The sequence below is a fragment of the Podarcis bocagei genome (assembly GCF_964188305.1).
Source record: "Podarcis bocagei genome assembly, chromosome: 13".
Classification (NCBI taxonomy): Eukaryota; Metazoa; Chordata; class Lepidosauria; order Squamata; family Lacertidae; genus Podarcis; species Podarcis bocagei.
In genome coordinates this window covers 4,697,121-4,718,498 of record NC_138138.1, presented here as the reverse complement: position 1 = coordinate 4,718,498, position 21,378 = coordinate 4,697,121, and the positions used below count along the sequence as shown (strand labels likewise).

The window sequence follows — 21,378 nt, the reverse complement described above, 5'->3', positions numbered from 1 at the left end:
CTTCCCCCTGGGTCGAGAAGAGACGGCTTCCTAGGCGGGCGGGGAAAGTGCTTCCTCTTTCCTCGCCGGGGCCCTCCCGTCACTTCCGGCCACGCCCCTTCCCCTGAGCGCGGAGCCTCCGCCTCCTCCTGCCTCGCCTCTTGCCCTCCAGTCGCGGCTATTATGGGGAAGAAGCACAAGAAGCACAAGGCGGAGAAGGCCGAGTGGAGGTCCGCGCCCGCCCCGGCCGTCGTCGCCGCCACCGGCGGGGGAGGAAGCGGCGGCGCCGCCTATGACGGTGGGTGGGAGAAGGGGGGGCGCTGGATTTATTTATGTGTCTATTCATTGCCTTTCTCCCCCCCCCTCCCTCCCTCCCCAGTTCCTCAGTCCCCACAACAACCCTGTCAGGGAGGCCAGAAGCCGCCACGGAAGCTGCCTGCAGGGAAGCCGCCCATTTCCTTCTCTCCCCCCCCCACCCCAATTATTTATGCATTTGTTGCATTTTTAGCCCAACCCCCCCCCCCCGCTGCAGGGCTGGGGCATCCTGTCGGGTTTTCCATTGGGGGGGAGGGGCTGTTGCTGTTGGGGTTTTTTGGCATCTTTATTTTACGTTGTGTTGTGTTTTATGTGGAAATCGCTCAATTTGGTTCCGCGTTATTTTAATGTTTAATTTATTGTTTATGCCTACTTTTGTTATGCCCTATTTCTGTTATTTTTATCTGAACTCCGTAAAGGCGGCTTACAAAGGCCGTTGCTCGGTCCCTGCTCCTGCCCACCTAGCAGTTTGAAAGCTCACCAGTGCAAGTAGATAAATAGGTACCGCTCTGGTGGGAAGGTAAACGGCATTTCCATGCGCTGCTCTGGTTCTCCACATGACCCAGAAAAACTGTCTGCGGACAAACGCCGGCTCTCTCAGTCTGTAAAGCGAGATGAGCGCACAACCCCAGAGTCGTCTTCAGCTGGACTTAACTGTCAGGGGTTCATTACCTTTTATCTTTTTATGTATGTAACACAAAACCATATATGCTATAATAAATTAATATACTTTATCTTGCTTTTAGCCACTTTGGGTGGCTAAAATACTGTTGTTTTTCTCTCACACGCTTGTTGAGGGGGGTAGGTGCCACTTTCTTCCTGACAGAGGATATCGGTGCACATTTGCTTCAGACCTGCTTTTAGCATCATAATCTGCTCTTACACCTTCCTATGAATAAGGCTTATGTGATCAGCATTCCTGCTGAATGTTTGCTGCACTAGTTTGATACTGTTTATTTATTTATTGCTTTTCACTTATTTGCTGTTGTTGTCACCCTCTTAGATTATGTGGATAAGCCCTTGGAGAAGCCATTGAAGTTGGTGTTGAAAGTTGGTGGAAGTGAAGTGACAGAACTTTCAGGATCAGGCCACGATTCCAGTTATTATGATGATAGATCAGACCATGAGAGAGAGCGACATAAGGAGAAGAAAAAGAAGAAGAAGAAGAAATCTGACAAAGAGAAAGAAAAGCATCTTGATGATGAGGAGAGACGGAAGAGAAAGGTAATGAGTCATTGACTTATTTTCAGAGATACTGGTCAGAGCTTTAAAACGTTACCTTATGAAAACTGTAAGTATCAGTTTAAACAAATGCATTTTTTTTGTGGCAACTCCAGAGCTTTTAAAGCTATTCCTTACAACTGTTGTGAAGCAATGGCAGAGGATGAGAATTTTTAAGAGTCCAGAATACAGAGTAAACTCCATTGTAACGCCTAATTACTTTTATAATTTAAATATTCCATCGCATCGCAGAGTTTTTATGCAAGCTCATCAAAATGCATTTGCCTCATCTGTTTTGTTCAGAAGGTTTCAAAATCCCCTTCCAGAACAAATTCTGCTCCTGTAATAAGAAACCACCAGATACAATACATCACATAATACATCACACCCTTCACAGAGATCACCTAGTGATTCCCTTACATCTTAAAATATTGATTTACAAAGAGTCTGTAATCTAATATTTGTTGAGGGGTGATACTACTGAAATTACCAAGATTGTTTCGGGGTATTTAGATGAGATCTTTAAAGCTAGAGCTAAAGTTTCCTGATTTATTTAGTGGCGGCTATCTAGTCTTTTATATATTGTATGTGTTTGGATTATCAGTGTATTTGGATGACTTTGGATGATTTTATTATTTTATTGTTTAAATTTATGCCAATAAAAGCCAATTGGATTATTGCAAGGTATGCTGTGTGAGACTGCTCTTTTAAGACAACTTGGCATATTCAAGTGGTCCAGAATGCAGCAGCAAGATTACTGCCTGGGGTTTCCTTTAGAATTCTTATACCCCCTGTTTCAAATCCATTGCATTGGTTACTAGTTTGTCTCTGGACCCAATTCAAGGTGCTCACATTAGCGTTTAAAGCCCTAAATGACTTAGTGCTACTACTTTATGTAGATTGCTTGTTTCTTGAGCAGCTCTTTGAATTCTGAATAACCATTTTCCAACACACTCTTGAAAACCAACAACAAAACAAATAATAATAATAATTTTACTATTTATACCCCGCCCATCTGTCTGGGTTTCCCCGGCCACTCTGGGCGGCTTGCAGTACATACAAAAACAGTAAGCTAAATAAAATAGCTAAATAAAAGCAGGATGGCAAATGGAAATAACCCATGTACTTTTTTTAAAGATCCTGTTTTCCTAAGCATTTGGAGTCTGTTTTCCCATTGCTAAGTATCCTGAATTTTTAATGTCACAAAAGACTAATTTCAGTGATGATTTTGCGTGAATATGTTATTCTTTCATTTGTACTTGAAGAGGTTATATTGACTGTCTTTTTTACATTTCTGTTTCTGTGGTATCAGGAAGAGAAGAAAAGAAAAAGGGAGAAAGAACAATGTGATACTGAGGGTGAAACAGATGACTTTGATCCTGGAAAGAAAGTAGAGGTTGAGCCACCCTCCGATCGTCCAGTCCGGGCCTGTAGAACACAGCCAGGTGCGTTGTCAGTGACATCTGAAACTGATATAAAGATTTGTATAGCGTAGGAAAACACTTCTCGGATTCTTGTTTGCTCTCAGCCCCTTCTTTGGTTAAGGATGCAGTTTATTCATGTGGACAGAAATTCATATGATTCTTGTGTTAGCCTTAATATTCCTCTATCATTTTCAGAAAGGCCACCCACAGAATGTAATGTGTGTTTTACTGTCCTATGCCAAAAAACCAGGATTAATAGTGGTTATATTATTTTGTAGCGATAGCATCTTTATCATTTTAGAGCTGTGATATACAGATGGCAGGAACTTTCAAAGGAGTGATCATTTGCTTTTCCTTACATTGAATTATAGCAGAAAGCGAGAGCACACCTATTCAGCAATTGTTGGAACATTTTCTTCGCCAGTTACAAAGGTAAGAATGATGCGCAATGACCTGGAACGCAACCCCCACGCAAATGGGGAGTTGTATGTGTTTCAAAGTTTTCTGGAAAACCCACATCACTGCTTAATAATATCTAATTAGTTTAAGATCGGTACTCAATAATGTAAGATGTGTAGATAGACGTGCTAAAGCACTGGAGTGCTGGATCTGTATGCCCCCTCACTTTTAGCACCAGCTCATGTTGGTATATACAGATGTTTCTATACAGCTTATCCTTCAGGACTTTCTTGCTAATACAGAAAGTCCTGAAGTCACATGCATTTCAGATATCAAGCTGTATACAAACAGGCTGATTATTATTTTATTATGAATACCTTTCTATACTGCCCTTCATCGCTTTGAATACACATTTTGCCAAATACGGAAAAACATAAAAATGCTTCCCCCTCCCTTTTTTTAATGAAGCAAGACAGGTGGTGGTTCTTGACTGATGGAAAAATGGCATTTGTTTTACATAGGTGTTTGGGGGGTGTATATATACACACACATACATGATTTTATCCCCAAATATAACATTCCCTATATGTATGTGTTTCCCTTTTATAGGAAAGATCCTCACGGGTTTTTTGCTTTTCCAGTCACGGATGCCATTGCTCCTGGATATTCCATGATAATAAAGCATCCTATGGATTTTGGCACTATGAAAGAAAAAATTGCAGCAAACGAGTACAAGTCAGTAACAGAATTCAAGGTGAATTAATAGAGATTTGATAAAACTTTTCACAGTGTGAATTGCTAATTATTATATTTGGTCAATAGGGGTGGTAGATCATGTAAATAGCTCCAGAAATGCTTCTATCTAGCATTTCCTATGAGTGGGCAGCAATCCCGTTATTCCAGTGTGAAAGTCACATAATTTTTATGTGATACCCCCCAGAGCGGGTTGTGCACAAGTTTGTGGTTTTAAGTGCAGGTGTCGAGGGGGGGGGGTTGCCCATTGATCCCTGCATAACATGTAGAGGCCTGTGGAAGCTACTAAGACAAGCACAGCCCAGTACACATATATGATGGTGCAGAAGGGGCTCAGCAAATCTCCTGTTTTTATTGCCTGCCTCAGACAACAAAAGCAGGATTTACCAAGCACTTGAAAGGCCATAATACAATACTGGCTGTACTTGTTTTAGCAGATCACAGATTGTGAGGGAGAATATCAGTGAACCAGCCAGCTCCTTGTGTTAAACAGCGAGGTGTTCTGCAAAGTTTGGCATAAATGTTAAAGCCCTGATCAATTAAATTAGTTGAAAGTCCTAGTGCAGCAACATTGTGATCTAATCTTTTCTGGTTTCATTGTTCGCCCTAGGAAACCGAAAGGGCCCAGGGCCCCTTACAAGTTACCTGAGAAATAGTTGGTTGATATTCACCAACTGTACTATTCATTTTAACATTCTGTTGAATTTGGCCTGGCCTGGCTGTGACTGCACAACTGCAAAATACGGTAATGCCCATGTTCATGTTTTTCAGGCAGATTTTAAGCTGATGTGTGACAACGCCATGACATACAACAGACCAGACACTGTGTACTACAAACTGGCCAAGAAGATCCTCCATACAGGCTTTAAGATGATGAGCAAAGTAAGACAGCTATGAAAGTGAACATGATGAGACCAAATGTGCACATTAAACTACTCTAGTGGGTCAAAGTGAAGGATTATTTCATTAACCTGTATAACGTGGCTGCTGTATTCTTATGCCCTGGGCTTAAAAAAAAGCAGTAAATCTGCACTTTTATACAAATAAAGCACTGTTAGGGAAAAATGCATAATATATTCTGCTTCTAGGTATGGAAAGGGAGAAGTTGCTGTATAGGATATTGAAGCACCCCCTGTCGCCACTAGATACCGCATGGGTTTCTAAGAGTCACCAGACATTGGCCACACACTTTTACATAAATGCTTACAATCCCATTGCTCTTTTAAAAAAGAAAGAAACGAAAAACTGAAATTATGAGGAAGCTGAATTCTGTGCCCAGTACCACATTCTGCACTCCTACAGAAATATGACATTCCCATAGCATGTTATATAGAAGGACATTTCCATTTTAAATCGCTCACCTTTTACGGTAGATAACACTGGTAAGATTTGGATTCAGGTTGGAGACTTTGAACAGAAGCTTCCAGCATGGAAGCAAATTTTTCCATATTACCTTTTAAGTTCATTGGACTTGCTTAAGTTGTTGACAAGTGAGAAATAAATAAATTCTGAATCTTCTTTTGGAAAGCCAAGCATGTTAAACATCAAGGTGATGTATAGAAACATGCTTTCCTTTAAAACATTGTTGAAATGTTTTATGGTTATGAAATACAATTCATAAATCCTCTTAGTCCCCTTCTTAGCAGAAAACAGGCCCTCCCCTCCCTCCTCACCTAAAATTTAAGAAAGAAACACATTAAAAGGGAAATACTTAAGGTAGGAGATGGATTTATGTATACTTTACATTAAGGTGTACTAGTACCATATTAAAAGCAGTCAAACAACTGATTTATCATATGAGCTACTGCTTCTAGCCTGTTCTGCAGGAAGATTGTGGTAAGTTCCACTTTTCAGGTAGGTGATGGTCTTTTTTTCCTAGGTTGCAGATATTCTGGTGTCGTGCTGCCATGACTGAATCATGTTGCATCATCATTGAAGGTGTAGCTCTTAGGCACAAAGCCATGGCCATTCCCATCCCATCCCATCATCATAGCACCTTGGCTATGAGGGAAAGGTGTAAAGTCCCTGCTGCTCTGTCCTTTCTAATTCTAGGAACGGCTGTTAGCTTTGAAGCGCAGCATGTCGTTTATGCAGGACATGGATTTTTCTCAGCAGGCAGCTCTTTTGGGCGACGAAGACCCAGCTGTTGAGGAACCTGTGCCCGAAGTTGTTCCTGTTCACGTAGAGACTACCAAGAAATCCAAAAAGCCAAGTAAAGAAGTTATTAGGTAATGATACAGATGGAATGCTTTGCTCTTTGGTGCAGCTTAATTACAAATTGGAATTGTGCTGATATGAAGCAGACTTGAGTTTCCTGAGATTTCAGCGTACTTGGGCAGTCACAGATATTTTCCCCCATTGCAGCCACACATTTTCCAAAGTATTGCAGGTTGTGTGTGTGTGAGAGAGAGAGAGAGAGGGGGGGGGGTATGTCAGGCAGCTGTTGAGGTATTTGAGTATCAAATTAGTTTTGGATAAACCAATCCCAAACTGTTGATGAATCTTAGTTCACTTCTCTGGCGTTTTACTGTGACCCAAACAAGACATGTTTTGATTTTCATTTGTAAGGCAACCGTACAAGTTGCAGTAAAAGTTGCACTTATTTAAGGATTGTAGAACAGTGCAAAAAGTACAATAAAGATAGTAGACGTGCTCATTTTTTTCCTTTTGAGGCACTTAATAATTTCATTGTGCCCTGCCCCAGCCTTAACACAGCAGAGGCCATTTCTGTGATGTTGTCTTCTCAGATCCCAATACCCTCCAGTTGCCCCTCCAAGAGCACCATTAATTCCCATAATGTTTCTGAGTGCACAGTGATGCTGGCTACATTGCAGATTCTTCCCTGAGCTTGAACTTGTCCTCAGGCTGTCTTGTAGCTGCTGCTGACCTGACTGCTATGGGAGGCAGTGGTGCCATTTCCCCCGAAGCCAGCAGTGGCCTCCTCTTTACTGCACTCCCTGGGCTTATAAAAGGGGGTAAGATCCTATTTTTTGTGTTATGGGGACTGATGATTGCCCTACAAGGCATATTTTGCAGCCCACTGCTTTCCTTCTGCAGTTCAAAGTGGGTGAAGTTTTCTGGCCCATCAGAGCAATATTTTTAAATGACCATCTTCATGCTCTGGAACCATTCCCTTCCCACTCCCAGCACAAGGCAAAGTTAAGCATGTCTATGGTTTATATAGCAGAATAAAGCATGGACTTCACTCCCTCTCTCTCCTCCTCTCTGAAGCTATCAAGACTTTAAATTGCTGAACTTGTGTCCAGTAGTAGTATTGAAAAAATAGATACAAATACAATATTTGCCTATATAGGGAACAGCACAATAAATATGTCATCTGTTGCACCATATTTTTAATGCTTGCCAACATAAGACAGATATCTTCCCCCACGGTTCTTTTACATAGAAAATCTTTCTTTGAGTTGAAGTTTGATAAGATGGTCATGGATTCTGTTTTAAAAGCAGAAGTACTATATTCATTTAAGCATATTAACTTGTATTTGAAGTCAGATTACTTACACCTTAAACAAAATTATTTTTCTAACTGAAGGCTGAAGAAAAAATGATTTTTGTAAACAACACAACTGATTTTTATTGACCTTGCAGTTGGGAGAAATGCGTATCTCCAACCATCCCTTAAGACAAAAGCAGGAAAGGGGGGTGGCTGGGGCGTATATACAAGGTATCTGACAGTGTGGGCAGTTTATGCCGCAGCAAATCTTCTAAATGAGACATAATTCTCATTAGGATGTAATGGGATCCAGACTCAAATTCCTCTTGGCTCGTAGGCAGAAGTCAGACCTGCTTTTTAGAGAATTAGGACTAAGATATGGACACCTCCTTTATCCTGTGCTTGTTTTCCCAGGGACATCAGGCTGTCCCTTGTTGGAAACTGAAAGTTAGACTAGTTGGAGCTTGTGGTTCAGCAATGCAATTCTTAGGTTCTTAAGCTGAAACAAAAAGCTGTGCACTGGCTAATAGTGTACATTGTATAATCCCTTGCGTGCCTATAAAAAGTGTACATAAATGACATGGTACACACATGTCTCGCTTTCAGCCTACTTGCTATTTACAAATTCACGTATCAGAACACAAAGAATTATGCCCAGACCTCACTACACATGCACAGCTGATTCAGGCATCTGAACAGCCAGAGCTTGCCCCCTTCTGTACTTGTTTGTTTACTGTGGCAGGCATTTTGGGGCAGAAACCATGGAGTGTGGGGAGAGATTGGACAAATCAGTTTCTCCTTTATGTCTCTCTTGGTTGGCTGCAAAAGAAAACATGGAAGAAACCATTATGGGAGCAGGGAGAGAGATCATTAATTTTACCGCAGGAATCAGTGGAAACTGAACTTGTTATGCAAACCCCTCACCTAACAAATGATTTCTAGGGAACACATTGTATTTGGTAAGCGGAGCCTGTGTCTAATACACATAATAATAAGAAAGTTCTGATTAACCCTGGAGAATGGCCACAATTAGTTCACAGTCCTAATCTGTTGCCTAGAAATTACTTGGAGAAAAGTAGACGTGATTTCATATTTATTGCACAACTTGTAACTTGTTTGTAGCTGCATATTTGAACCAGAAGGCAATGCGTGCAGCCTGACCGACAGCACTGCTGAAGAGCACGTCCTGGCTTTGGTGGAACATGCAGCAGATGAAGCTCGGGACCGGATCAGTCGATGTCTCCCAAACAGCAAGGTCGTGCCGCTTGATCCAAGTTTCCATTATTTCCGTTCTGCTTAACATTGCCAGAAACAATGCCCTCATCAGATTGAATAAGCATTTTTTGCGTGGCATCTGATACATTAATTATATTTCAAGGACCGCCTCTTCCCGTGTGAAGTGACCCAGACCTGGCACTCTTCCTATGCCTGCCTGCCTCCGTGAGAGGTCTGGAGGGTGGCAACATGGGGACGGACCTTTTCTGCAGTCAGTGACTCCCCATATGTGGAAGGCTCACCTGGCGCCATCATTGCATCTCTTTAGGCACCAAGTGAAAACATTCCTCTTCACCTAGGCCTTTGGCTGATTAAACCATCTCTGGCCTTTTAAACCGTGTTTTGTGTTTTTACACTCTGATCCTTGGATGAAGGGCGGTATATAAATTTAATAATTAAGTTTCACATGTGATTGCTTTATGGCTGTTAAATTTCCAGAGCAGTTTCCAGTCCCCACTTTCAATATAACACAAATGAAGTGTCACCTAGGATTTGTTCCTCGGTATCTGCCTTGGTGAACCCCCCACCCCCCGAGCTTTCAATAAGTTAATAATGGTAATAAGTTAATAGTATTAGTTATTTAAACTACCGGTAATGGATCCAGAGTGCTGTCAGGATAGGACCTGGGAGGTGAGGGTTCAGAGCTTCATCAATGGGCCTATCACAACCTCTCATCTTAGCCTACCTCATGAGATCATTGTGAAGATAAAATAAGTGATGGAGGAGTATGAACCTTGAGCTTGGAAGAAAAGGACAATATAAAAGTAATAATGCACTAAATAGCTTCATGTAATACTCCAGATTGGGGCAACCAAAAGTTGATAAAGTTCTCCATTATGGCACTATGGGAAGATAAAAATAAAAGATTGTAGCCTTCTGGTGAATCAAATCTAGCATATTAAACAATTCAGGTGTTTATATTAAAAGCACTAATGCTCTGAACACACTTATGAAAACAGGCTCAAGATGATGCAGCTTTTTCAAAGGTGCTTATTCATACTGGATTATGCACCTGTAAACTCCCATTCCAGGCACACATCCAGCATGTGAGTGTTGAGTGGCCCAGGGGGAGGCTGCACTCTGTCTTAAGCACCACAGCTGTGCGTAGGCTCTGCACAGCAACCATAGGTGAATAAAGTAGAGAATAAAGGTGTTAAGGAGATAAGGTTCAGTTGTCACCAAAGCTCTGGAACATGCTATCAAAAGAGGCAATGCTAATGTTGTAGATCTCAGTAGCGCAGACAAACTGACGTTTTAAAATCTGGATAGGTGCTTCCTTTTGATTGGTGAACGTAAAAATAATTTCTATTTCTGCCATATTTTTTAAGTACAGATAGGCTACCTGAAAAAGAATGGTGATGGGTCTTTGGTCTTCAGCGTACTCAATCCATCAGATCCAGAAGCAGAAGGTAATTGTTGTGCTAACTTTTGCAAGTTTTGTTTAAAGTTGTAGGTATCCTTTTATTGCTGCATGCCTAGGTTCTCTTTTTAAATTTGCTCTGAAGTGCTTTCATCTTAGATTGAACAACCCAAACAAATATGAAGCAGTAATGATAGGTGTTGAAATGTTTGCAACACTACAGTAAGATGTGTATTCTGAAATACACTTTGCAACTCATCCTAAGCTAAAATGGATGTCTAATACAGACACAGTGGAAGGTTTATGGCTAATACTACAAATAGCTTCAAAATGAAGCTTCATTTGTCAGTAGTGTCTAAAAAAAGACTAAGGAAACTTATTGTTGACTGGATACCTGTGATGTTCCTCTAAACTCTTATTTGAATTAGCATAAATGCATCTTCTACTTTTTTGACCTGATCTTCATCAACTTACCGTATTTTTCGCCCTATAGGACGCACTTTTCCCCCTCCAAAAATGAAGGGGAAATGTGTGTACGTCCTATGGGGCGAATGCAGGCTTTCGCTGAAGTCTGGAGAGCAAGAGGCTTGCAGACAGCAGCCTGCAGCCCGAAACCCGGGGAGCACAGTGGAGCGCACCCCAGGCTTCGGGCAGATATCCGCAAGCCTTGGGAGCCCAGTGCGACTTCCCCCTGGGCTCCCAAGGCTTGCGGACAGCAGCCTGTTCTGGGGTCGGGGGAAGCTCAGGCTTCCCCAGCCCTGCGCCTGGGGGGGAAATAATTTTTTTTCCTCTTTATTTCCCCCCCCCCAAAAAAAACCAACAACAACTAGATGCGCCCTATGGGCCGGTGCGCCCTATAGGGCGAAAAATACAGTAATTAAAACATGAATTGCCAGTCTGTGATACAACAGTGTGGGCTGTAAGACATTCTTGGACAGAAGGAAAAAGACCCAATGGTCTGGGCAGTGGTGTTGAAAAAGATCTGTATTCCTCTTTGCCTCTCCCTGTTTGCTGGTCCCTGCTCCACAGCCAAATACACTAGAGGCTGAAATTGCAATAAAGTCCAGAGGCCTGCATGTATTGTAGTGGAATGACGCCATCTCATGCCTTACTATTACTCAGTTGAAGAAAAAAATGCACATCAGTGAGGAACTTGACTTGTGTTTGTCTGCTTATACAGTGTATGGACTAAAATACATCATAAATGCTGAGTGTGATAAAAAAAAATCCATACTCAGGAATATTATCTATATGTGTTCCTGATGTTGATTTTAGTGGTTTGTAAAATGTGTTGAAGGGACTTTAAGATCCATGCCAAATCAACCATGTGGTTCATGATGCCTTGGGCATGTCTCATATAATAAAATGGATTATTATCTTAGTTATAATTATTATTTTGTGTTTTTCATTGCCTTTTGAACATTGTGTCCTAAAAGGCAGGATAGAAATTAGTTACATAAATAAATGTAATGCACATTTCCTTTTAATACAGAGGAGGAAACCCATCCGGTGGATCTGAGTTCTTTGTCAAGCAAGTTATTACCTGGTTTCACAGCCCTGGGCTTCAAAGATGAAAGAAGGCACAAAGGTAGTTAAGGCAACTAAATATCGTGTCTTCAGGATTAATCATTTGTCCTCATATTAAACCATTCATTCAGAACCGAATAGTATTAAGAAGGTGATTTCAGTTAACTAGTTGTTTTCGGAACTTGATTAGTTGACTGTATATCTAAACCAAACAAGTAAAAAAAAATCATGTTGGGAGAAGTAATTGGCCATGTTTGGACACTCATACTTCGGTTTAACCAGAAGTCTCTAATTAAATGTAGTTCCTTGTTTTCTCTGAACCAGGAGAATATTAAACCACTTTTTTTTTCTAAGATCTTGGCTTGTTCTGAAGCTGGAAACCATAGTTTTCCAGCTGAGGCTTAATAGAAAACCATGGTTAATTTAGAGGCTTCCTGGTTTGCCTCCTCACACTGCAAAGGGAAGAGTGAAGACAAACAAATAAGTTTGTTTGTATCTCAGTTTAATACACCAATATATAATTGTCAAAGCTGGGTGATTATTACAATTCTGTTTGTGGTGTCTGATTCACACGTGCATTATCAAGAGATGTACATGGATCTGTAAACAAATCCTAAGAAATGCAGTTTGGTTTGGGAGGGGACGAGGTTGAGAAGAGGATTTTAAACACATTTTTCTTATATTTCCAGTCACGTTCCTTTCAAATGCTAATACAGCACTTTCGATGCAGCACCATTCTATCTTCCATGATCTGAAAGCAGATGAAATGGAACTGCTGTATTCAGCATATGGAGATGAAACTGGGATCCAGTGTGCCCTAAGGTAAAGAAGTCGTGCACATTGAACTCTTATATAGTTATATTAATTGCTTGTTTACTTTTGTCTGTCATCCATATCATACTCTCTTTCCATCTTGGTGCAACAGACCACAACACCAGCACAGAAGCTTAAGATTAGGATATACAAAGAAGAACAATAGTTCACATGGAAGCAAGAATAAATGGCATACAAAAATTCGTAGCTTCAAATTCCATCAGGGTGACAACTTTTTTGAAGAACCACGGAAGACAGCTTTTCAAAACCAAAATGTGTTTTGCTTTTTGCAGTGCTTATGTTTAATTTACAAATATATATGCAGCCGACTGAATTGTCACAACTTATGTCACAAATCTTCTAGTTTGCAGGAATTTGTGAAGGATTCTGGAATTTACAGCAAAAAAATAGTGGATGACTTGTTGGATCAAATCACTGGTGGAGATCATTCCAAAATTATTTATCAGCTAAAGCAGGTAGGTCTGCATTATGCAGAAATGCAATTAACACTGTTCGTGTGGGATCAGTAGTTTCCCCTTCAAAGTATTTTTATTAAAATCTTCAAATTATGTGCAGTAGAATTGGTCAGTGGCAGCACCTGAAACCCATAAAGCCTTTTCTGGAACCCATGAATATGGCTACACTGTTTGAACACCTTACACAAATCCTTGTCTTGACAAACAATCCCCTTCAGATCTAGCATAGAGAGGCTATAAAATAATAAAAGTGGCAGGGTTGATTAGTTGTACTTCTTCCTTGCAAACAAGGAACTGCAAGCCAAGGGAGTCCTCTATGCCTGTCCTTTTTCTTCCTAATTCTATCACCTGAGACAGGTGTGGGGCTGGAAGGAAAGAGAGAAAAGATGAATATCTTATCATAAAACAGAGTTGCATTTAATGAAGCACATTTTTTCAGTCATGTGGAGTGCCTTTAATTGGTAAAAACATTGCAACCATATATATTGTCTACAAACTCCAAAGGTTCAGCAGGCCTCTCCCTGTTCAGAATGCCTTTCTTAATTCCTGGCTAACAGTGATACATACCTTTTCTACAGTAACCAAGGCATCACAACCAAATGTGACTTGCATATTGGTTTTGTTGCTTAGCTTTAATAATGGAATAATCCTGTCTTTTCAGTTGGTGCTGGGCTTAGAGCAGTCCTTCACTCCCATGGGTTTGGTCTAGTTCTGACATGTCCATTCCAGTCTCCCCTTTTTTTTTCTTTGTGTCTCTCTGTTTCTCAGAGGCTCATGGGATAATAGAAACCATACGGTGAACATCAGCAAAAAGTGTTTGAAATTATTTATTAAAAATTACTTCTTCACCTTGCTGACTTAGCCTACTGCATTCTTCTTCAGCTGATGCAAGTTCGAGCACCTTAATTCAACAAGCTCATAACGGAGCAGAATGATCCGCAGAGCAACCTAAACAATTAAACTCTGCCATTTTGTGCCGGGAGCAGTCCCCATCAGCATAAAAAACTGCATCCAAAGACTGCTTGGCAGTGTATGATAGGGGCTCTGGCTGGTGGAAAACTCCTGAGCCCAGCAGAGCCTACAAGCACTGTCTCTGCCACACAGTCCCCACTTCCTACCATGGTTGGGGAACCCTCCAGAGCAGATTGGGGGGTTGGGAAGTAGCAGAAAAAGAATTTCCCTTGCATATGCTGGCATGACACTGGATCTCACCCATAACTGCTTCCTGATGGACACTGATCGCTGGAAAGGAGGGGTATAAACACTTCAAATAAACTAAAGAACAATAACAGAACAATAACAAGCAGAGGCTTGACAACCATATGTCAGGAGTGCTCTGATGGTGTTTCCTGCTTGGCAGGGGGTTGGACTCGATGGCCCTTGTGGTCTCTTCCAACTCTATGATTCTATGGTTCTGTGAACATTGCTCTCTGTTTTGTTTGAAGATCCTCAAAGCTTGTTGTGTTTAAGAAAAAAAAAGTTGGTCTGTATTAGTCCACACTCAAAAGAAGCAAGGTTTTGTCCCTATCTTCTTTCTTCACTGTCCCATATTTCTAGTTTGAAAGTAAATCCAAATTATGACTGATTCAATAGAAACACTGTTTATTCTGCAGATGTCTCTCTCATTGGCCTGGTTTGCACATTGCATTAAACCACTGTTTAACGTGCTGGTGTACACAGCTCAGTTGTTCCCATGCCACTTCTTCCTTGCGTCTTCGACATCACAGACAAAACAAGCCAGAATCTGGTTTGTTGGGTTGACCAAACCCCAAGGCTCATGGTTTGTTTCATGCGGGAAAACCCGCCAGCAGTAACCAAGGTTTGTTCTTCAGTTCTCGTGGTTGGTTTGAAGAAAACAAACCTGGGTGCAGGCAGCAATGCAAGGCAGACTCTGGCTTGTTTTGTCCACATTGTGGCAAGAAGATTGGTGTAGAAGAGTCATGGGAACTTTTGAGCATCATGCACCAGCTCACTGCTTGGTCACATAAAGCTATTAGTGTGCTTTACTCAAAAAAAGAAACAGGAAAAATGAACCATTTTAATATTCTGGTTTTCAGAGGAGAAACATTCCAGTGAAGCCACCAGATGAAGTCAAAGTAAGTCCTATTACATTTTATTTTTAACCAGCCTTCATATTCATATGTAATAGTGTGCTTTTTCTTGGAAACCGCCCTGGGAATATGATTGAAATATGCTTTAGTTGATATTCCTGCGTTGCATGGGATTAGACTGAGTGCATTACAATTCTCTAATTCTACAGTAAATACAGAAATAAGAACAGTGTGTTCCATAAATCATAGAATCACTATAATTTAGATATTTCAGAAACCTCAAGATTTGTTTAAATTGGGTTTTCTGTACTATTTTCTGTTTCCTTTCATTTTGTATTTATTTGTTTTTAAGTACCAAAGGAAAAAATAATCCATATTGAAAACTTACATTTTCTTCTTCTTACTTCATTGGCGGTGTAAAATAAAAGATGTCAAATGGAAAATGAATACAGATTGTAAATTACCAACAATCTGAATGTGCTTTGATGTTTAAGGTTCCACCAGTCCTCATAAAAGAAGAACACAAATTGCGCAATACTTGCCCAGATGCCTCCAAGCAGAGTATGGTAAGATTTCTTGTTTAGTCTGTGCCTTTTAAATGGCCTAGTGAACCACCAGACCACAGGCCTAATCCAGCCCCTGCCCCTCCCCCAGCTTTTTTATGGCTGTACCAAATTTGGCAGTGTGGGATCTGCAGGGATACGTGGTTGGAGAAGTTGATCAGACGAAGGTGGCGGGCCGGCTGCAGCCGCATCCGTGGTGTTGTCCCTGTCTGCTGCAACTTCTGCCTCTGTCCTGCTGCGCCCTTGTTCCTTTGGGCAGATTAAGGTTTCATTGGAAAACTCTGGTAACACCGTAAGGGCTTGCGTTTGATCAGAGCTATGCTTCTCCTGCCTCTCCCCTTATTGCTTCCTGTAAGTTAGCATGCAGCTGAACAGCCTGAAATGTTCACATCCAAATCTTGGGGAGCATTGTTAGATCTTTACATCAGTTTGTGGGTGATCTTTAAAAAGCCACTTGACGTGGTTGTTGCTGTCACAATTAAGTAATTGTTTATCGTGAGTATTACAAACCATGCAAAAAGGCATTAGTAAATCATGTTAGGAGAGGGTGCTCTGCTTATTAACTTATTTGACCTTTATCACAATATTAATTTTCATTCATTATGATGACTGCTAACTGGAGGATAGGGGTGGCAGGTAACACCCAGAATACACAGATGCCTACTAAATTAAGCTAACTGGCAAAAATATAACCTCACCTGCTTTTTGGGCTTGCACACTTTTGGCATTTGAGTTTGTCATGAAGAAATGCAGCCTTGAACTCTAGAATGTTGGCCATTATGAATTGTGGTTAGTTTTGCTTCAAGCAAACCACCATGATAAGCCGAGGTTCATTCTTGGGTTTCCAATTATGCTTTGTTTGAGCAAAACAAAGCACGATCCCTCGTTCAGATCTAACGCTAAGCCCAGAGATCATAGTTGGTTTCCTCCTAGCCCTTGCAGGAAGGAGTAAAGCAGCTGCAGTTCAGAGAGTCACAGTGAATGGTTTCCTGTGATGGGAATGCAGCCTACTGGATCAGGCCAGCCAGATGCTTAGGGAAAGCTCACAAACAGGACTGAGCACAACCACCACTCTCTCCACCTGTGATTCCCAGCCATCAGCATTCAGAAGCAGACTTCTTTGCATCCTCTTGTCTAATCCTCTTTCAAAGCCATCCAAGATGGTGGCCATCACTACGTCTTGTGGGAGTAAAACCCGTAGTTTAACTATGCACTGTCTGAGCACTTTCTTTTGCCTGTCTTGAATCTTTCAGTATTCAGCTTCCTTGGATGTTAACATACTCTAGTGTCATGAGAGAGGAAGAAACACTTTTCTCTGCCCTCTTTCTCTAAACTAAAAAGCCCCCAATGTTGTAACAGTTCATCATAGATGAGACGTTCCATCCCCTTCATCATTTTAGTTGTCCTTTTCTGAATCTTTCCGAGTTCTACAACCTCCTTTTTGATGTGAGGATAATCCTAGGAGTTCCTTCTTAAACCAGTAAACAATGGAATTGGGTGATAGCAGTGAATCCTTTTTGGAATGCTGCCAGGATTAAATGTAAAAATTAAGATTTTCTCCTTCATGCAGTACACGTTTTCAACATGGTCACCAGTGTTTGTCCATTTGACTTTCCAGTGAAAGTCATGAAGGGTGCGCTTAGCGTTGCTTGATAATGTGCTTCTACTGGAGAGGGGAGTCATGTCTGTAGCAGCCATATTTAACAGTTACTCATGTTGTGTAGCTGTCATTTTTCTCTTCTTTTTCCAGGTTGGGGAAGCCATTGGAGACAATACTAGTTCCGTTTTGGATTTTTTGTCTATGAAGCCATATTCAGACGTGTCCCTTGATATATCCATGTTGAGTTCATTGGGTAAGCATGTTCTTAGAGTAGTTCAGTGTTGAAAGTATGATTCAGTAGTGTATGATATGTAGTTTGGTCCACTAATCAATTTTTTTTCTAGGCCTAATCTAACATGGTTTTGCCACAGATGATGTGTTGTTGTTCTCAGGTAAAGTAAAGAAGGAGCTTGATCATGAGGACAATCATTTACACTTGGATGAAACCACCAAATTACTGCAGGACCTTCATGAGGCTCAGGCTGACAGAGTAGGATCCAGACCGTCCTCTAACCTCAGCTCCCTCTCCAATGCTTCTGAAAGGGATCAACACCACCTAGGTAAATCTGGTTGAACAACGTGAGGTCCTGAGCCTTCTCAGTCCCACTTAAAATTGAATAGTTTGTGAGATGCCCAAGATACTGACTGCATTGACAGTATTCACAATCACATAATTACAGTGGTGATGAGATTGCCCCATAAGGTCTTGGGAGGGCAGGATGCAAATACAAATAGGTTGATAGATAGGACCATTGCTGTGATTTATTTCTATTTAAAATCCTGTTTGAATACATTTGACCTTTCAATGACTATTAGAAATTAAACAGCCGCAAAAACCTAAGTAAAAACTATTTGCAGTATAAAACTGCCCCAAAGCAATTTTACAAAGATGGATTTCATGTTATGAGAACGTGAAATTCACACATGTTTTCGTTCCAAGTCTCAGGGCCACCGCAGGAAGTGTCTGCTCATACCCAACATCAATCACACTTCTAATAGAAGGGACTAAGTAGATAGGCCGGGTGCGGGGTTTTGCCACAAATGTAATGAAAAGTTGACGTTTCTAAAATCATTGATGGAGAACATGATTAAAAACCACCAACTATAATCATTTACCTATTTAAGTGAACTCGGTTAACTTGCATAAAATTGCACTGTGAATATATTTCCTGAGTGTATGGAACTGTTCAAACTTGTTAATTTATCCTTTCTGGCCCTCTCCTTGTTTTCCACAGGAAGCCCTTCTCACTTAAGTGTAGGAGAACAACAAGATATGGTCCATGACCCCTATGAATTTCTTCAGTCTCCAGAACCTACAAATGCCAATAATTAATCTTGCATATATTGTATTTATTTTGTGCTTTTTATACTGTGTAAACAATTTATGTAGTTTTGTCGAATAGCATGCATTTCTATTTGCCCTTTTTATTTTGTATGAAGATTGCTAAATAATAATGCTCGTGCATATTTGTAAATATTACTTGGGTTTATATATCATGGTATTTGGACCATTTCAAACGGTATTTTAGGTGTGTACAATAGATCTGAAGAAGCAATCTCAAATTACGTATTTAAGATACCTTATTTATATTTTAAAAAATGCTAACCAGCTGTTTATCATGCTGTCAATCGTTTAAAATTTTTTATTTAGTGTGCCGCTATGGCCGTATAGGAGGAACATTTTTTCCAGTGGTGATACAGTGTTAGTCACAGAGACCTATTAATACCAAGGTGGCTCTGCTCTATGACTGACTTTAGATATTACCCAGACATTTCAGAACCGTGGTTGTCTTTCTATTTTCTCCTTCTCTTCCTCCAGTTGCTCACTGCAAAGATGGCCACATTAAAAGTTATATACAGTCCAGATCCTCAATAGTAATATTGAAGATTTACAGCTTAAAAAGTTCAGCCCTTGCCAAATTATCTAGATTTTTAACACGTTTTAAATTTTAAATGAAGAATTTGAAATTTGACACTAAATGACTTTTTTAAAACAATTTATATTATGGATAAACTAGAATCATTTTGTTGTTCATTAACAATATTGTAAATATGAATAAAACTCATCAATGCAATTGTGCTCTGGTGTTCTTGGTACTTAGTTCTCCAGTTCTTCATTAACTTGAAATTTGGTGTACCAGAAACAGACCTGCCTATAGCTCTCTTTACACTTTACACATGGAAAATATAGTGTGGTGAAAGTGATCAACTAGAGTTGTGGACTATGGGGGGAGAAAGTCTCTCCACTGCAGCAGTTCTGTCCAGTACACCAACAGCAGCGAGAAAAGGAGCAGCAAAACTTTGGGATGGGGCTAAATATACAGCCCTGCAGTCCCTTTCGCTGCTTGTCCTCTACACATGAGTAACGAGTGAAGAGAACTAAAAATTAAAAATTGCTTTAAAACTTTGACCATGTGAAGTCCTATAGCAAATCTGTTTTCTGCTTGTGGTGATCCCGATTTTCTAGGCTAATGCTGTGTCACAAAATGTTCCCAAACAATTACCAAGCTCAGGGGAGCACCAACAACAGAACTTGTTAGTTTAGCATTTGACTAGGGTTAATACATCGAACAGCTTTGAGAGCTAATTCAAGACTCCCTTTTGTGCTGTGTTTCTAGGTATAGGTCTGGGCTTTAAAGGACTCTAAGCAAGTTTTCTGCAGATTGCTGTTTGTTCAAATTAATTGCTGTTTGTTCGAAGTAAAATGTGGGTTTTCTGGGAGAAAGTACTGGAACCAAAACAAAAACAAAACCCTGCTCAGAAACAGCTTTTAAAGCATGGACCTGTGCCTGGAAAACATGGTACAAAAGGAAGTCTGGATAAGGCCTAAATGATGAAATTCCGGCTTGAGGGCAGGCTGAGGAAGAAGCTGTCAGAGAAAACAACCAATGTGGTTAAAAGAGGCAGGGTAGCATTAAGGGTGAAAATAAGCAAAGGGGAAGGAAACTGGACTCCAGGAAATCTTAGTGCACATGAAACAGAAATAAGAATGCAGGGGATGGGGAGGGTGGGATCACAGTGCCAAGAGGACTTTGCTAGGGCCTGAATTTCACATATTTATTTGAACTAACCTACCAGTAAGGAACTGTTACTTTTCTTTTGGTGGCACAACTACTCCGTGCAGAATTGTAAAGTGACGCCTACACATCACACAATGGCAACAGAATGCATGGACAATTGCTTCAGTTGAAAAGTTGACCAAAAGAGTGCACGCTTTGGACTGCACATGTGACATGGATGGTTTAATTGAAATATGATGACCTTTTACTATATATGATTTTCTTTTTTTAAATGCATTTATTATTATTTTTATGAAAAGTAAAGCAGCTATAAGCCTGAACTTTATTACAAAACAAAGACTGTTGGCAACAGGGTCCCCACTCACGTAACAAACAGGCGACGGAGGAGAACCCAGAACAAAAGAAGATTCTTACATTTATACCTTTTAATTTCCATACAGAACAATGAAAATGAGACGTCAGACGAGGGATTAAACAGGTAAGTGGTAAGTCGAAAGAGGCAAATCCCTGATAATCGTTGTTTGACGACACTTGGTTCGTGTTATTGTTTGGCAGGCAGCGTACACCAAGGTGGAGTAAGCAGGGGCGGAGCGGTGGGTGCGGGCCGCCCCATGCGGCATCGTGGGGGTGGGAAGCACAGCCCGTCCCCTGGAGATCCCGGCCCCTTCCCCAAAACAACACCCCCAGTGCGGACCGGCACTGCAGGGTCCCCTCTCCCCCCAAGCAGCCCACCCTCCTACGCTCCCCACTGCTGCCCCAAATCTCAGCTGACTTCGTGTCAGCATCCCCAAGCCCTCACTCCCAGTGGCGTAGTAAGGTCAGGTGGTACAACAACAGTGAATGCAAGAGAATGGGCCACTGGGGGGGGGGAGAGAAGCCCCACAGCGCCAACCCGCACCAAAGGTGCCACCCTGGGGAGGGGAGCGGTCGACCCCTCCCCCCCCAGCTCCAGCGCCCGCCTGCTTCGCCTTGCCCAGTCCATGGAGAGGCGGCCAGCTGCGAGCGCCCCTGGATCACTCCCAGCTCCGCCGGCCGGCACCCACCATCCCTGTCCTGGGGGCACCCAGAGGGCTAGTGGCAGGGGAAGTAGAGGCGTTTCCTCATCCTCAAAGTGCCTCTGGATGCACGCAGCTGCTGTGTTGGCGAATCCT

General features: G+C 41.3%; 2 protein-coding genes across 7 annotated transcripts in view; both read left to right on the top strand.

The window, feature by feature from the left end:
- Positions 1–102: 102 nt before the first annotated feature.
- Positions 103–19,282, top strand: BRD9 (bromodomain containing 9). Of its 6 annotated transcripts, none has more exons than XM_081166396.1 (17): positions 103–277; positions 1,298–1,518; positions 2,828–2,960; positions 3,314–3,371; positions 3,980–4,092; positions 4,867–4,973; positions 6,204–6,319; positions 8,665–8,797; positions 10,151–10,226; positions 11,670–11,765; positions 12,394–12,526; positions 12,882–12,993; positions 15,051–15,089; positions 15,539–15,610; positions 17,358–17,460; positions 17,600–17,767; positions 18,443–19,282. In XM_081166396.1, exons 1-17 carry the CDS (start codon positions 163–165, stop codon positions 18,538–18,540), a joined length of 1,893 nt encoding a protein of 630 aa, XP_081022522.1. In that variant the 5' UTR covers positions 103–162; the 3' UTR covers positions 18,541–19,282. The 6 variants fall into 6 exon arrangements, with proteins under 6 accessions (XP_081022522.1, XP_081022523.1, XP_081022521.1 ...); XM_081166397.1 differs by having other exon boundaries at positions 3,311–3,371; positions 6,207–6,319; XM_081166395.1 differs by having other exon boundaries at positions 3,311–3,371.
- A 1,221-nt stretch (positions 19,283–20,503) lies between these two features.
- LOC308571224 (palmitoyltransferase ZDHHC11-like) overlaps positions 20,504–21,378 on the top strand; it is a 31,585-nt gene continuing 30,710 nt past the window's right edge. Inside the window, exon 1 of the mRNA XM_081166778.1 lies at positions 20,504–20,705. The gene's annotated coding sequence lies outside the window, so the exon portion shown is untranslated. The remainder of the gene's footprint in view (positions 20,706–21,378) is intronic.